Source organism: Gymnodraco acuticeps, unplaced genomic scaffold (genome assembly GCF_902827175.1).
Source record: "Gymnodraco acuticeps unplaced genomic scaffold, fGymAcu1.1, whole genome shotgun sequence".
In the NCBI taxonomy this organism is placed as follows: Eukaryota; Metazoa; Chordata; class Actinopteri; order Perciformes; family Bathydraconidae; genus Gymnodraco; species Gymnodraco acuticeps.
In genome coordinates, this window is record NW_022990940.1 from 1,589,984 (window position 1) to 1,607,934 (window position 17,951).

Sequence of the window (17,951 nt, forward strand, 5' to 3'; positions counted from 1 at the left end):
CATTTTTATTAGCCTTAATATGAAGTAACATTAAGTAACCCACAATGTTAAACAGTAAGAGTAGTAGTCATATTTCGTGAACCTTTTGAAGAGTACTGTCACCGATGTGATCATTCTATAATACACAATTTAAGCCCGGGGGAGAAATGCTAACGCTAACATCGGCGATCGCCGATAGCCGATATTTTCTACTTCATGCTATCTGCACAAACAAACAAACAAGACTGAATATGTGACAAGTTGACAACATTTGAATGTAAATGCTGTCTCTTTGCATCACAGTCATATTTTCTAAAAGTACTGAAAAATACAACATGGATCACAAGACGTTGATCTAATAACCAGTGGCGTTTTTATATGTACAAAAGTGGTGGGACACAAAAAACTTAGATGTCTATAGCTTCTGCAGTGAGGTTCATGGCTGCTGAGGCACTGACTCTTCAGGTTTACAAATATTATATTTTGACCTAAATCAAAATATAATATTATTTTCAAAAGCTTTTTTTGTCTGATGCTTCAATTAATTTGAACAGACAGTTCAACAGAAGGATACCCAAAAAATGTAATTGTATCATTTAAATATTGAATTGTTCTCTCTTAGTAAGATCCCATTTTCAATACAATTGCAGTCTTACCTTGACTTGAAGATTAAGTCCATTTGCCTATCCTTCTGGACAAAAATCTCTATTACTTTTTTGTAAAAGTCCTCCTTATGTTCTTGTAGTTTCAAAAGTCTATCATAAATCTAATCTAATCAATATATTTATTATTCGAAAATTATAAAAGTAGGGTAGAAACTTTTCTATGGAGAAATCTCATTGCTTTTTTGTCGAGGGAAGCCATGCGCAGCTTACTTCCGGGTTTTAGGACCCGTCACTGCAGCTCTCTCATCTCCTCTTCACACACCACACTTTTCGCGGCACACGTACTTACAGCTAATCAGCTCTGAATTATGTGAGATGACGTATGGTGGGGATGGCAGCTCTATGCCCCTATGGGCAGTGGTGTAGTGGGGATTTTTTTACTGGGGGGACGCTATTTTAATTAGGTCATCCCAAACAATGCCACACAAGTGCGCATGCGCGCAGTGCACTCACAAAACGGGCAGACAGGTCCACAGAAACTACCGGTATGCTTAGTCCTACTTTAGTTACTGTACTGCAAAAGCAGACGGCGTTACATAAACAATGTATAGGCCTAAATTGCATAAGCTACAGTATTGCAACTAAGCAGACAGTGCTGCTTCTCTCTCTATCTCTCTCTCTCCACTTTCAAAATCTATTTAAAACTTATAACAAACAAACAAAATGTCCAAAGTTGTCCTGAAATTAACTTATTAAATAAACAAAACGAAAAATATAGCCATACTTATGCAAACAACATTGAATCTGGACTTGACATTATTCTGATTAGGCCTAGCCTACATTGCAAATAAGCAGACAGCGCTGCTTTTCACACACACACACACACACACACACACACACACACACGCACACACACACACACACCTTGGGTTTTGAAGACTGATAAATCCAAAATGGATGAACAAACTTTGCAGCCCAGTTTCCCAGCTTTGCAGTCTATCCACGGGTATGCCTCTTGTTTCCTCTGCCACATCTCCTCCGTCCATACCTCTGGGAAAGGTGAGCTTGAGCTAGCCAGGGGGAAGTTGCTAGCGCAGCTAACGTGCACGTTAGCTAGCATTATCCACGTCTTTAGGCGGCTCTTCTGATGATGTATTACTAGCAGCTTCACTTGTAGCTTCGGTGGTGCTAGCCTCTTTCTTCTTGTGAATTATATTCTTTTTAGAAAATAAGTCAAGTAAAACATGTTAGCCTGCCATTATAGAGCTTTTTCGTTAGTGTTCTTGAGGGAAAGAGCTGCCGCAAAATCGGCGGGCGCGGCGAGCTGGCTCACCGTGGGTGTGTCAGTGACTATGGTCAGTGACCGCGGGGTCAGTATGAATCATACTTTTTTAAGGAAATCGTTATTTTTTATTTTAATTACTGTGAAATGTATTATGTTTTCGTCATTATTACAACAAATACACACTTTTACATTACATTACATTAAGCTGACGCTTTTATCCAAAGCGACTTACAATAAGTACATTCGACCAGGAAGACACAACCTTGAAGAAAACAGAATCATATAAGTACATCAGGTTTCATAGAGCCAAACATTTCAAGTGCTACTCAACTGGCTTGAGGTAAGCCAGTCCTTTATTAGTATAAAAGTGCTTCGTTAATAGTTCTAACGCTCGAAGTGGAGTCGAAAGAGATGAGTTTTCAGTTTGCGCCGGAAGATGTGCAAGCTATCTGCCGTCCTGATGTCAATGGGGAGCTCATTCCACCATCTTGGAGCCAGGACAGCAAACCCACGTGTTTTCGCCGATGGGAACTTGGGTCCCCCTCGCAGTGAGGGCGCAACGAGTCGTTTGGCTGATGCAGAGCGTAGTGCACGCGCTGGGGTGTACGGTTTAACCATGTCCTGGATGTAGGAAGGGCCAGATCCATTCGCAGCATGGTAAGCAAGTACCAGTGTCTTGAAGTGGATTCTAGCAGTTACCGGAAGCCAGTGAAGGGAGCGGAGGAGCGGAGTGGTGTGGGAGAATTTAGGAAGGTTGAAGACCAGACGAGCCGCTGCATTCTGGATGAGCTGCAGAGGTCGGATGGCACATGCAGGTAGACCAGCCAGGAGGGAGTTGCAGTAGTCTAGGCGTGAGATGACGAGAGCCTGGACCAGAACCCGAGTCGCTTTCTGAGTCAGCTGGGGACGTATCTTCCTGATGTTGTAAAGCGTGTATCTGCAGCAACGGGTTGTAGTAGCGATGTTTGCAGTGAAGGACAGGTTGTTATCTAGGGTCACACCCAGATTCCTTGCAGTCTGAGTCGGGGAAACAACTGAGGTGCCGATGTTGATTGTTAGGTCAAGAGTGGGACAATCTTTTCCCGGGAGGAAGAGCAGCTCAGTCTTGTCAAGGTTGAGCTTGAGGTGGTGAGCAGACATCCACTGAGAGATGTCAGCTAGACAAGCAGAGATGCGTGCAACGACCTGGGTCTCTGAGCGGGGAAAGGACAGAATTAATTGGGTGTCGTCAGCGTAGCAGTGGTAAGAAAAACCATGCGGGCTAATGACTGATCCGAGCGAGTTTGTGTACAGGGAGAAGAGGAGGGGACCAAGAACAGAGCCCTGAGGGACCCCCGTAGTTAATTGACAAGGGTCGGACTCAGACCCTCTCCAAGTCACCCTGTAGGTACGGTCTTTCAGGTATGAGGTGGGGAGGGAAAGTGCAGAGCCTGAAACTCCAAGTTTTTGGAGAGTGCGAAGGAGGATCTGATGATTCACCGTGTCGAATGCAGCAGACAGGTCCAACAGGATGATGACAGAGGAGAGGGATGCAGTTTTGGCAGTGTGCAGTTCCTCCGTGACAGCAATGAGAGCAGTTTCTGTGGAGTGACCTGCCTTGAAACCAGACTGGTGCGGATCCAGAAGGTTGTTCTGATTGAGATAACAGGAGAGTTGTTTAAAGACAGCGCGTTCAAGTGATTTAGACAGGAACGGGAGGAGAGAGACAGGCCTGTAGTTTATAACATCAGACGGGTTGAGAGTGGGTTTCTTTAGGAGAGGGTTTACTCTTGCCTCCTTGAGACTGTTTGGAAAGTGACCAGAAGTTAGAGAAGTGTTGATGAAATGGGTGAGAAACGGTAGAATATCAGGAGCGATAGTCTGAAGGAGGTTTGAAGGGATAGAGTCCAGAGGACAGGTGGTAGGGCGGGCAGAGGTAATGAGGGTAAGAACCTCACTTGGAGAGAGAGGGGAAAAGGAGGTAAGTGTGTTGGTGGAAGGAGGGTCTGGTGACCCAGCGGTGAGTAAAGGTGAGTCAGAAAAAGAAGGGCGAATATCATCAACCTTTTTTTCAAAGTGGGTAACAAAGTCGCTTGACAGAAGTGAGGAGGGGGGAGGAGCTTTTGGAGGGTCCAAGAGGGTGGAGAAGATGGAAAATAGTTTTTTAGGATTGGAATAGGAAGATTGGATCTTATCTTGAAAGAAAGTGCTTTTTGCCTGAGAGATCGAAGCAGAGAAAGAGAGGAGAGCTTGATAGGTTAGGAGGTCGTCACGGTGTTTGGATTTCCACCATTTCCGCTCTGCTGCCCTAAGGACGGTTCTATTAGCACGCAGTGCATCATTTAGCCAGGGAGCAGGAGGGGACTGATGAGCCTGCCGAGATGTGAGAGGACAGAGCGAGTCCAGAGTGGATGAGAGAGTAGAGAGGAGAGTTTCTGCAGCAGAGTTTGGAGGCAGGAGTTGGAACGAGTCAGAGGAAGGGAGGGCTGAGAGCACCGACGAGGCAAAGGTAGAGGGGGAGAGGGAGCGAAGGTTACGGCGGACAAGTGCAGGATGGGAAGAGATTAGTTTGTTATGTTTGGAAAGGGATAGAGAGAATGAAATGAAGAAGTGATCGGATGTGTGGAGCGGGTTTACAGAGAGGTTAGAAGTAGCGCAGTTCCTTGAGAATATGAGATCAAGGACATTGCCAGCTTTATGAGTCGGTGGGGACGGAGACAGTGAGAAAGCAAAGGCGGTTAACAGAGATGTTAGTTCGTCTATCTTCCCCGTCTGGAGGTTGAAGTCTCCGAGAAGTACAGCGGGAGGGCCAGTTTCAGGGATGAGTGAGAGGAGATTATCTAATTCCTCCAAGAAGTCCCCCAAGGCGCCTGGTGGACGGTAGAGAACAACAATGGTTAACTGTATAGGATGGGTTACTGTGACGGCATGGAATTCAAAGGTGGAAGGAGTGAAGTTAGGTAGCTTGAAGAGGGAAAAGCTCCATTTGGGAGAGAGCAGGAGACCAGTGCCACCTCCTCTGCCAGTGGGTCTGGGTGTATGGGAGAAGGAATATGCAGTGGAGAGAGCTGCTGGGGTGGATGTGTTGGATGGAGTAATCCAGGTCTCAGTGAGAGCAAGGAAATCCAGAGACTGCAGGGAGGCGTAGCCAGAGATGAAGTCAGCCTTAGGAACAGCTTACTGGCAATTCCACAGGCCACCAGAAACTAGATGTTGGATCTCAGTGCAACTGATAAGACTGGCAATGATTTTATATTTATTAGACTTAAAAAAAAGATCATGCTCTAAATAAGTGGGGGTACGGCGTACCCCCGCGTCCAACGCCCATTACACCACTGCCTATGGGCATTATTTTTTTGCCACACACATTAAATAGGAAAATATTCTGAGCATGCGCAGTGTAGTTTTTACAGTCACCATTGACTTAGACAGTAGAGGGAGGGGCAGGATCGGGTTTTGTCCCACATGGCTCTAAACAGCTCAATAGGCACACACTGTAGACACTAATTAGAAGAACACAGACTAAAACAGCAATGTACAGACGAATCAGATGATTAAACATGATCTTAAAATATATTTAATTTATTTTTTGCATTTTTTTGTAATCATTATTTTAATTAAACAATACGGTTGCAGAGGTCACATTTTAACATTTTTGTCCACTGGCCAAATGGCTAGCCTAGTGAATGTTGAAATTTTACCAGCCACTCAATAGATTGCCATTGTTATTTTTGGCTGGTGCGTGCAACATACAGTACCAGCCACTTGCATGATTTACCAGCATTTGGCTGGTAAATGGTGTTAATGGTAGATCTCTTTTGGAACAGGTCATGTTTTAATATCACCAGTTCAGTATATTTCAGATAATATTGCAGCAATAGTTTTTTAGTTGCAAATGGCACAGAACAAATGTTTACTTTTAAGTACTTTTAACACAGTTTCCCTGCGGGGGATTAATAAAGTATTTGTGATACTGATTTCTGATTCTGAAGTGTTTTGCTTATAAGTTGTTTGCATTTAGCTAAAGTGTGATGTTTTTCCTCATATTGCATTGCAATAGCCTGTTTAAAGTGATCATATAACAAACAACTAATCAGTACTGATACTGTATGCTAATAGATATAGGAGTGATAATAATACAGTAAATGCTTTGAATGTCTTAGATATAGCTGTGCAGTATTCTTAACAGACTGGATAGCAGCAGACAATAGAAGGCTTATTACAAACAGAAGAGACATGAGACTTTTATTTTTTAGAGACTTGAGACTTGACTTGGACTCGTGACCAAAGACTTGAGACTTGATCAAGTCTCACCCCACAAAGACTTGAGACTTGACTTGGACTCGTGACTTGAGACTTGACTTGGACTTGCAAAAAAAGACTTGTGAACATCTCTGACTCAGCGTCATAAGAGTTTACTGGGACAGTGGGGAACAAAAAGCATGGATGATGCAAATCTCTTTAATGTATGTGTGTCAACCATAGACTGTATACAAAGGTGTCAACAGGCCTCTGGTTGCTTTGAGAATATAAATATTGTCTCTGCATTGAAGCAGTACCTCAAACAGCATTACATTTCATACAAAGTGGAATTTACTGTAACTATAACAACTGAGAAATAGAGTACAGGGTTTTGGTGCAAGGGTTTTCACATGGGTTTTATTTAGGATTAGAGTCAGCATGTGTTACCAGTTACTTCTGTGCCAGTTTAATTAATAATTATCTGAGGGTCCTCTTCGACCAGTCTGCTGTGAATGATTGTGATTCTTACAGAGAGGGTAAATCAACATTTCATCACCAACATTGTATACTGATACTAACACCAGAGGACTCATGATTTAGCTTGGAGACCGATGAGTCAGTGCCTGTCAGCCACTCTGTGCCCCCCCCCTTCATCCCCCAGTCCATCATTCAAATGTAATCTTCTGATGCTATAGTCTATTTTTTTCTAGATCCAATTTCAAAAGCAATTAATTTAATGGATGAGTGTATGCCTGCTTTCTTCCAGCTTGCTGTAATACAGAGTAAGCTGCGTTCCCGCTGTGATGCAGCAGGACAAGATTTATGAAAGTGCAGGAGCAGGTTTTTGGCAGGAGAAGTGCTGTGTCACCATTGCAGGGCGACACTAGGGACTGCTTAGCATCTAGAGCAGGCTTTCTCACACTGCTGCAGTGGCTTGTTGTGAATATACTCACAAATTAAGAACCAAGGGAAAATCATGTATCCACAAGCACAGTTTTGATATGCAAATCTCTCAGCATGAGGCAGCATTGTTTATGCTATAGGAACTCGCCTATGTGCAAGATGCAAATAGCACAATTTGCATGTCATATTTATCACGTTGTTTTCTCTGCCGAGGCTCCAAAGATTTGTTTTTGCAGAGTTAAGCCATGTTGCTCGTTTTGTCCGAAGAAATTAAATCTGAGGATGTCACCAGGCATCCCCAGTTTCTTGCTGCTAGGCAACGTAAGGGATTTCCTAATATGGTGAAGCACCCCAGGTTGCTCTGCGTGGAGGTGTGTGTTCACAGAGGTGGAACTTCCTGCTTTTTCTTCACGCTGTGTTTGAAAGACTTTTCTGGCGGTACGTGATGTTTGGTAGATTATAGCTTTAACAAATATTTCAGCTCATTTATAGTGTCGGTATTAATGCTCGCTCTACTGTGTAGTGCATGTTTGAGCAGCGTGTAGACCAGTCTATGGTGTAGACCAGAGGTGCCCAGTACGTCGACCGGAGTCGACCGCGGGGGCAATGCTGGTAGATCGCGAGTCATTCATAAAAAAAAACTCCAGCTCCGTTAAAATAGACAAAACAGGTTTTGATCCCTCCTTCCTTGGCCTCCCTGCCACTTAATTCAGGAGTTTACTTGATTGACAGAAAAAGCGACCTATTCTTTCACACACACGGGTATTGGGCCAGCGCGACACCGTACTTCCGGTCTGCGCCGTTTTACGCGAGGTGCAAGCAGCCGTACACCGTCTAGGTGTTGCTAAGCTTCCTGTACTGAATATCATAGTCTATTGCCTTAATCAATATCTAGTCAACTCTAAAATACCACATATATGCAATGGCATGATAATATTATTGTGACAAGTGGGGTATTCACCTGGCGTTTCCAGAAATTAGACGTAGATGTAGCCAAAATCGACGAAGGCCACTGTCGTTTTTCCATACTTCTGCAGGCAGTCTGTAACAACCCACACATCTCTAGTTTACGCTGGTAACGACCTAAAGCACACTCCTCAAGTCCAGAGATGTAATCCGAAGACATGCAGCGATTTCGTCGGTCGTTAATTCAGAAAAAAAACGTACTGCGCTCTGCCTGGCTAGTTAGCTAGCTGTTTATATTTGCACTTCCAGGATATTAGCACCTCCAGGAAAATGGCGCATTTATATATATTATATGGCGCGTGTTGCATTGTGGGTAGCTCGTGACGTCACTGTGTGTGAAAGAATCGCTTTCCAGTCTGTTAACCCAGAATGCAAAGCGATACAAAATCAGTCAAGTGTCGGGAAAACTCAAATGAAGAGGCAAACAAGAGACAAACAACAAAATGAGTGCGAGACCGAGCAAAAAGATACAAATATACCACTTCCACCCAGAATGGGAGGAAGAATATTTTTTTGTGATGTCACATTCAAAGGTTATTTGCCTTATTTGTAAAGCAAGCGTCGCTCTGCCAAAGAAAGGTAACGTGGAGAGGCATTATCGGAGTGTTCACAAAACATATGACAGCGACTTCCCTCCGAGTAGCGAGTTGAGAAAGAGAAAGGTCATGTATTATTGCTACACAAACATTATGTCGCAGTCTTAGTGTCGCTAACTCGTTTCTAACATACAAAAAGACAAACAAATGCGTCTATGGTCGGTGTATTTTCGACCTTTCCAATCCAGACGAGATCTCTCTCCCCCGTCTGTGTGCGAGGGGGCGGGCCGGGGCAGTTTACACTCACGCAGCTGCTCCATACCTCCAAGGTGTGGTTAAATGTTACCCGTCTTGAGGTGGACAATGCTCGTTGCCAATAGTGTTTAGCATGTAAGGGCGGTAACTCGAGCAATTTGTCTAAACATTTAGCAAAAGTGCACCACATCCAGACGGAGGAATGCACCGGGTTCGACTGTCTTTCTAGCAGCCCTGTAGCCCCATCCACGAGCAACGTTTCCACGTCAGGTGTTATGTATGCTAGCAGCACCACACGGAGTTAACTACATTATACAAACATGGGTTAATGATTAGAGGAAACAGAGTTACTCTTTATTTTGTTAAAGTTTCAGCTATTCTGTTTACAGTTCTGTCATCAGATTATTTAATACGATTTGTTAAAACATTGTTGTTTCTTTTGATGTGAAATATTATTTATTTAATTAATAAAAAGCAATGTTAATTTTGTTCACAATTTGTTTAGTTAATTTAATAATATATGTATTTTTGAATCAATTATGAATCTTTATTGTCTTCATTGTTAGTTTCCACATGCCTAAAACAACCTCAAGCTAAATCTAAAAGTTGATGGCTAAATAGGAGCGTTTGAGAAATTGTGCAAGGCATAATAGTCCGAATAGTCGATTAATCGTTTCATTAATCGATAGATTAATCGATTATCAAATTAGTCGTTTGTTGCAGCCTAGTTGTTAAATAAACAGCAACCCTTGCAATTTGGGATTTTATTTTTGGTTGGTGGACCTCGGTGAGCTGGTCATTTCAAAAGTAGCTCACCAGCCAAAAAAGTGTGTGCACCCCTGGTGTAGACATTAGTTCCCCCTACTGCAGCAAATGTGTCAGGACTGTTCCACTTTGAGTTTAAAGGGGTGTGTAGTCTAATAATAATGTGCAACTGAAGTTTCTGCCCGACAGCACAATGTCTATGTCACGTTACCTGTGGATATTACGCGGACTTGATCAAGATTAACGTAGTCGGTGAAACGCCAGTGACGCACGACGTTATTGTATTATTATTTTCTTTGGTGTGGTTGTTTTGGTGTTGCGCACGGCGCACCGCACTCGATAAGACCATAATAGTCTGCTGTGGCCGCTGGGGAAAAGTAGCTTCCCCTGCTGATCACTCGCTATCCACAGCAAAGTTTGTTGGTCCGCTGCCGTGTGTTGTTGTGAGGATTTGCTGCGATCTTCACTGCACTCTTCTGTCTGTTTTACTTATCAGGTGTACGGTTTATTCGAAGGCATGCTGGAGAAACTTGAACTAGACGATGATGGTAAGTGTCTCACTGCTCTATCTGCTGGTTCACTGCTCTATTTTTGTTGCCTCCAACGGCATGTAAAGGTGACTTAACATCAGGATTTCATAGGTATTCCACCTGTTTCTAATCACAAAGTCTTATAAATCACAGCCGTCTGCTCATTTGGTAAGAATAATACACCTATCTAAATGAAAATGTTTTCAATGAAAATACTATGATGCAATATTAATAAATCAAGACAGATACCTGTGGAATGTTTTTAAAAGACATGTTATATCTAAATGGTATCATATTAAATAAGAGTTATTGTTTTGCAGCATGTGAGGCTAAAAATAACAAAAAATAACTATTTCAAATATTTGTAATACCCAGACCACATAGATGTTTCTGTTCAATGCTCATTTGTTTGACCAATCACTTTGTATTCATCCTTAATTCCACATGCGGTAAACAAACCCAGTCATTTTTCTAAGTGCATCATCAGTGAAGTACGGCCCTACTTTGTTGTCTGTGTTTTTCCACTGTTTCTGAGCTTGTTGGTGCTTAAAGTAGATCTTAATTATCCGTACGATGGAGCAGCAAAGTGGCTGTAAGTGGTCCGGACCCATAATGGTTGTTTAGGTTCTCAGTGTGTTGTTTCCAGGCTGTCATTATGTATTCCCTGTGAGATTTCTCCTTCCTCTCTTAAAGTATTTTCCTGCTTTTTGTTCTCACAGCTGCTGAACCTGAGAGTGATATTTACATGCGCTTCATGAAATCCCACAAGTGCTATGACATCGTCCCCACGAGCTCCAAGCTGGTTGTGTTCGACACAGCACTCCAAGTCAGTACTGTCTCAATATAACGTTTATTGTGCCTCCAGACAATCCTTTATGTTGTCTTTGGAACCAAAATGTGCATTCAGCCTAAGTTAATGTTTAGTAAAAAAAAAACCCAGAGTATTTGCCTCGGAGCTCTTCTCTGAAATGGTTGATGAAATTGTCATAAAGCTGTTACACGGTAAACCTGAGGAGGAATGGCCTCTTTGATGTGTAGATCTTCAACCACTAAATCCACTGAAACTCGGTGTTAGCTATCATTATCTGAAAGAAACATAAACACTAAAACCAACCCATAGCCACCAAGAGTTTAGAGCATACTTAACAAAACACAACCCAAGTCTCTCTTCTTCTACTCATGAGGAGGTGCAAAAATAAATCATAAGAGGATTATGATGGTTGTAACTAACAATAGTTTTTCATCTACTTTTGCCATTAAATGAATTGGAATCTATGGTATGTTAAACATGTGTAAAGAATTCCTGCCACTAGGTTAGTCCAAGATGACGTCTTGAAACGTTTTAGTCTGACAAACAGTCCAAACCCATTTAATTTTAAGTGCGATAAAACACCATATATAAACAACAAATATTCGTATTTATGAGGCTTGAACAAGTGAATATTTGCTAGCCCACTTGATTGATGAACTCTCAGGATTAAGTGTTTCTGGAACATCAAAGATAATCACAAATGGTTGTTAAGTATTAATCTAAATTGGTTTTTCATTTCAACTGTTGCTTGAAAGGTTAAGAAGGCATTCTTCGCTTTGGTAGCCAACGGTGTGCGAGCTGCTCCACTATGGGACACAGAGAAGCAAAGCTTTGTGGGTAAGAACCAAAAAACAGAAGAAGTCATGAAATGTTGTATTTAAGAGTTTGCAGTATGAATGTTTTATTCATGGTTTTCATATTTCAAAGAATGCTCGATATTTTGAAACTGTTTTACAAATATCACCTTGAGGTTTTTGGCCCAAACAAGAGGACAAAATGCTTCCACCAATTCAACACAGTTTACACACATTGGATTAAAAAGAGGTATAGAAGCCTTTAATCTTCTGTTCATATAGATTTAACTCTACCCTCGTTTAAACACTTATTTACTATGTATTTGTCCACCTGCCTGAAGGATAAGCGATATTAGCTACTTAAATGTGTGCTGTTCCTGCAAAAATAATAAGGAAACGGATACACACTTCAACGTGCAGCATACATAGTCTACATTTTAGTTCCTGAACTGTTGCATCCCTGCTGAATGAACACAGAGGAAGGTTTTTGTATTAATTCTTCTGGTCATATCTTGTGGAGTGCAATGCTATATTGAGCAGGAGTCAGTAAAGCTGTCACAAACCATTAAACATAGCAATGACTTATTTGTATTGACCAGTGCTCTGAGTTATTTTACAACAACACCACACATCTCAGCAGTCTTTAAAACATTAACCTTCTTTTAGCATTAGAGTCTCAAAAGCCACACCAGCAATGGATCTACTTTGTTGTGCTGGTTGTTTGTTATTTGCCTGCATAAAGTTTATTGCAAATCAGCCTGTGATGAATAATGAATGCCAGGTCAGCATGAGGATAAAGCGAGGGGGGGGGGGGGGGGGGGGGGGTCAGTTATGTGTTGTTTGGACCACGCCCTTGTAGTGACTCTCTTCCACTGCCTCCAGGCATGGTATGTTGTTTATAAATGTGTGTGTTTTCCTTGCAGGAATGTTGACAATCACCGATTTCATCATCATACTACACAGATACTATAAGTCGCCGATGGTAGGTAACCTAGATGGATAAACATGCGTGAGATTTGCTTCTGAGTCTTTCCCGGTTTCTTTTCTTCTTAAATGAATGGCTAATTTTACATTTCAGGTGCAAATATATGAATTAGAGGAACATAAGCTTGAGACTTGGAGAGGTAGTTATGATTATTCTGGCATGCATAATGTAAGACTGTATTTCTGTTTTATGAGCAAAACATACAATCCTTTCATATTTTATTTCTGGCTACAGAGGTTTACCTTCAGGCAACATTCAAACCTCTGGTCAACATATCACCTGATGCAAGGTATGTTGTCTGACCATGAATAATGAATCTTTCTCTGTTTTAAATATTTGTGTACTGTATGTATGTCGGCAAATTTCATTGTGTCTACTTTTAACTGCTAATGTGCTTTTTTGTGTTGCAGCCTATTCGATGCAGTGTACACCCTCATCAAAAACAAAATTCACCGCCTGCCCGTCATCGACCCTGTCACGGGAAATGCACTTTATATTCTCACACACAAGAGGATCCTCAAATTCCTCCAGCTTTTTGTGAGTCTATGTCTGTCTGTGAATAAGTGTTCAGCTGGCATAGCATTTTAATCTATATAATATAATCCATCATCATGATTGCTTATGCTGGGAACTTTGTCATGTCATCCCCTCTTTCATTTGTCTGCTGCCCTCTAGTGGCAAAATGGGCTTTATCATATCATGTATTTCAGAGAAAAACGTCCAGCACAAACCTCTGCACTGATTTATTTAAAGAGTCAACCTTTCTGATGACATGATTTTATTTGTAGTTGGATTTCAGGGAGAATTAATTCTGTGCATAAAAAAGGAGACATAGAAAGTGGTTTGCCTACTTAACATGAATACAATGTGCCCAGTGTGATGTCACTTAACATGTCCCCGATGCATTGTGTGTGTATCTGTGTTCTTCAGATGTGTGAAATTCCAAAGCCAGCTTTCATGAAGCAGACTCTCGGGGAGCTGGGCATTGGTTCGTACCGTGACATTGCTTTCATCCGCCCCAACACGCCCATCATCAAAGCGCTCAACATTTTTGTTGAGAGACGAGTTTCGGCCCTGCCTGTGGTGGATGAGACGGGTAAGCCAGCGGCAACACATCAGTTTTGCCAAAGTAGCTTCTCCGTAAAGGCTGTTTCAATTGGAAATAATGTTTATCCACCCTGCGATTCGGATCCGCTCCTTCATTTTGGCCCATGCTACATCCTTCCAAGATGAAAATTGTGTCAGTAGTTTGTCCATAATTTTGTTGACAAACCAAACTGAGAGCTCTTTGTTAAAATGACAAATAATTATATTATTTATACTAAACTGACCAGAGTTCTTTATATCCTCTTCCAGGCAAAGTTGTGGATATTTACTCCAAGTTTGACGTCATTGTAAGTTATAATTTCTACAATTTCAGCTTTTGGAGTGATAAAATACCAAATATTAGATTGTTAAACTGCTTATTTTTTTCCTCAATTTCTACAATGATGTTTGTGTAGAACTTGGCTGCTGAGAAGACGTACAACAACCTGGACATCACTGTGACGCAGGCTCTGAAGCATCGCTCCCAGTACTTTGAGGGAGTCATGAAGTGCCATAAAATGGAAACAATGGAGACCATTGTGGACAGAATAGTCAAAGCTGAAGTGAGATTTTAAAAACACAAACACGTATATTTAGTTACCCAGGAATATCTTTAGGACTGATTCGAATTGCGTCTGTCATTTTGTGTTTTTTCCTCCAGGTGCATCGGTTGGTGGTGGTGGATGAGCACTCCAGCATCGAGGGCATCGTCTCGCTGTCAGACATCCTCCAGGCCTTAGTGCTCAGCCCTGCAGGTATAGATGCTCAGCATAGCTAGCCCAACCCCCCTCAGCCCCGGACCCCGTGCTCTCTCCCCCACCCTGCCCTCTAACCCTGTCCCAGGTAGGAAAGCACCCGTTTGAGCCCGGGCTGGTTTTGGCCTGTAGATGGCTGTAAGGAGGCATGGTGCTGACATCCTGCTGGAGGCTGCTGTGTGGAGCAACACAACGCTTCACTGTTGCTCGTTCAGAAACAAATCCCATGTCTGCTGTCACCAGTGCATTGAAATATGTCTGATTGGGAAGTTGCTTTTTATTGTACTGCAGCATACTGGGAATAGAGATTGGCAAATAGATGAATTGCATATATTTTTGATAAGGTCGTAGTTGAACAGATCGACAGACTGTGGGAAATGAAGTCTGCCAAACCTTGTGTTGTCTTCACATGAAGTGTAATGGGTAAAGGATGTTTTAATATCCTCCAGGTTAGTTAGTTGTAGCTTGCATCTAAGACCCTAATTATGAGAAAAGATTGGTTAGGAATGTAAATAAAATGATATTACACTCCACAGCTCTTTAAGGCTGTAAGGCTATAAGCCAAGCTCAACAACATGAACTTAGGTCAAAACTGAACCAAACATGGTGTTAAATGAGGTAAGAAGTATTGAATCAAGGCTAGCGTTAAATCTGTTCTCATTTCAAACTATTCCTTAATGGATTTTAACTTATATATTGGTGTCTAACTACAGCAAGGAGCACAATTACAGCATGAATAGGTCTAACACTGCTGAGTTGAATTGGCTAGAATCAGGTTTGTTGGCCATTTCCCCTTCAAGCGTTGATGTGTTACCAGATGAGGCTGTTGTTGCTTTATATTAACCCTGTGGTTCCCAGAAATTGATTTGTGAAATCACAAATGTTGGGTTTGAATGTTAACTAAGGGCATCAGCTATGCCATGCACATGCTATTATACATTCTCATTTATGAGTGGCTTTGAGTAGATGGGATTGCATTAGTAAGTTCTACTTTGATGTGAAAATGTGTTTGAAAGCAACTAACAGATGTCTGCATATTTATAGTGGTAGAGGAAGCGTTATCCCTCCTTTTTAAAGACGATGTGAATTGATTTTCAAACCAGGCTTTATTGAAATATATAGATCATTTATTTTGTGCAACTAAGCAGTCAGTTGTAATTTTTCATTAGGTGTAAACAAAGTCTAATTATGCCGTCCCTTAAGGCATCACAAATAGATAAGTGGGCAGAATTAGGCTTAGACTCCTACTTTTATTGAATTATTGCTACTGGTTGTATCCACATAGAAGTGGGGAGTCATCCACATTTGCTCGAAATAATGATTTATTTTGGGAGAACACATACAAGTTTGCCTTAGTTAAGATTTATCCTGTTTTTAAGGCCCAAATGGTTTTATTTTTTCCTTGTGAGAGATTCTGCAGTAGAGTGGCATGTCTGACTAAAATCAAGCCGACATTGAGGTTGAGAGTAATTCAGTTTTATGCTACAGTGTGTATGCATCGTGTCCCTGTTGTGTCCTTACTCTCTACTCTTCCTCTCTGCAGATGCCTATAAGGAGGAGACCCTGACTGAGTGAGAGGGACGAGGCATCAGCTGGAGTGGAGACGTTTGAATGTTGAGGAATGGAGCGAGAGGCTGAGCGGTGTAAAGGTCCCAGAGCCGCCTGCTACGATGCACAATAGAGGCTCTGAAACCAAAGAGCTAGACAGCTGAATGAAGAGGAGTTCCTGCACGGAGGATTGATTTTCTGAGTGTTTTTTCTTTTTCTGGATTGTTTGAACACTGATCAGATGCACACACACAGTATACTGTATTTATACACCGAGATACACACACATAGAGATGCGTTATGGTCACCTGCCAAGAAAAAGGTGGCAAAGTCGAGACGGGTTCTTATGAACTAGGGCTTCAGTGTTTTGTGTTATTTAGCTACAATCATGCTGCTGTTATCAGTTGATTTTTAGTCACATTTTGATACTATAGGTCAACACCTCTTGGACAACTTCTCAGTTTTTTTGTGTAAAAAGGTGGACATTCATGCAATTTATTGTTTAGTAGCAAAACTACACTTACAAAATGGCCATGTGTCGTTAAAATCAATGATTGCCAGTGCTAATATGGAGAGATGAATGCCAAATCTTTATTTGTGCCTTTGGTTGCCCTGCCCACACACAACTTACAACTGCAAGTATGTATGTAACTTTGCTTATGTTAAATAAGTGCAATTAATATTTTTTTAAGGATATAAATATGTAATATTTAAGTAGTTGGAAACCTTCTACTTCTCATACAAAAAAGATTGTCCTTGGTTTCATTTCTGTGATTTTTGAACCATGTCAGAAGGGTCAATAATCTCTTTAAATGGATCTCATTCTAAAAAGTAATCCTGATATTAACATCTTGACAAAAAAACACAATGGTCTGACCATTACGTCATTCATATAATTATAATTGCTGAGAGCTATGAGTGAGTTTCACTTGTTTTACTTCAGTAGTTATTTAAAGTCATGGCAACTGATGGATGCATTTTTGGAATGTTTTTACAAGAATGAGAAATATCTTTTTAAGATGTTAAAAAACCTTTTTTTACATTTACTTTCAGTTATTTTGACGCTTCAGAGAATCTGATATTCGCAGACGTGCAAAACAACTGGGTGGTTTCAGCTGTAGCTCGACAGGACTCATCTCCATCTTTGACTGTAAATAGTTTTCGGGAAACGTGTTGCATAAAGCTTTATTTTTATGAATGTATCAACATGTTTAAAGAGACTGCAGTTTTAATGTTATTTTTGTAAATATATTGTGGCAATATGTCTGGTTCAAAGAGACTTAGTATGAGATCCACATGTACTGTAAATGTGCAAGCATGAGAAACTACACTTCAGCAGTATGAATATCCTTTGTTTTACTTTTCTATTTTTCTGACCGCAGAAAAATAAATGGACACTGAATGTACTTCAAAGCTGTCTTTCTAAGTTGTTATTTGACTTTGGTTTTAACTGGTTCAAGGATGTGTTTCCATGGTCAAATGTTTCCTAAATTATCTGTCTGACATAACACTATCAAAGTCTCAAATCTGCCTTCATCATACACGGGATGGCTTTTAACAATATTTTGAAAACATTTGACTGGTGAAAACGCTGTCTGTGATGGATCCATTGGTTAATTCAAACTAAATCTAGTTCGTTTAGGTTCAGTCACTTTGAATGGTTTGGTGGCAGCAACTTGATGTTTCAACCATTTATCAACTACTTTTAAATATCTATCTTGACTATTGGGGTTGTTTTTTTTTTAATTATACACTAAATCACAAGAGATTTAAAAGAGAGACTTGTGAGCAAACAAGATATTGGGAGATGCTACTTTTCTGACCTTTTTATAGACCAAAGATTCATCGGCAGAGAAGCATAAAAAGCAGGAATATGAGGTTGTTTTAAAAATATGTACTCAAACAATGTATTAACTGGGCGAATGTG

At 41.1% G+C, this 17,951-nt stretch overlaps 1 protein-coding gene across 2 annotated transcripts in view; it reads left to right on the forward strand.

Annotated features, from left to right (window-relative positions):
* LOC117558399 (5'-AMP-activated protein kinase subunit gamma-1-like) overlaps positions 1-17,437 on the forward strand; it is a 31,857-nt gene extending 14,420 nt beyond the window's left edge. For both annotated transcript variants that reach the window (XM_034234585.1, XM_034234586.1), the window contains 12 exons: positions 10,012-10,063; positions 10,765-10,871; positions 11,612-11,693; positions 12,574-12,632; positions 12,729-12,774; positions 12,870-12,924; positions 13,046-13,172; positions 13,566-13,731; positions 13,992-14,029; positions 14,138-14,284; positions 14,383-14,476; positions 16,020-17,437. In XM_034234585.1, the coding sequence (XP_034090476.1) occupies positions 10,012-10,063; positions 10,765-10,871; positions 11,612-11,693; positions 12,574-12,632; positions 12,729-12,774; positions 12,870-12,924; positions 13,046-13,172; positions 13,566-13,731; positions 13,992-14,029; positions 14,138-14,284; positions 14,383-14,476; positions 16,020-16,051 (1,005 nt within the window). In that variant the 3' untranslated portion in view covers positions 16,052-17,437. The remainder of the gene's footprint in view (positions 1-10,011; positions 10,064-10,764; positions 10,872-11,611; positions 11,694-12,573; positions 12,633-12,728; positions 12,775-12,869; positions 12,925-13,045; positions 13,173-13,565; positions 13,732-13,991; positions 14,030-14,137; positions 14,285-14,382; positions 14,477-16,019) is intronic.
* The last annotated feature ends 514 nt before the right edge of the window (positions 17,438-17,951 follow it).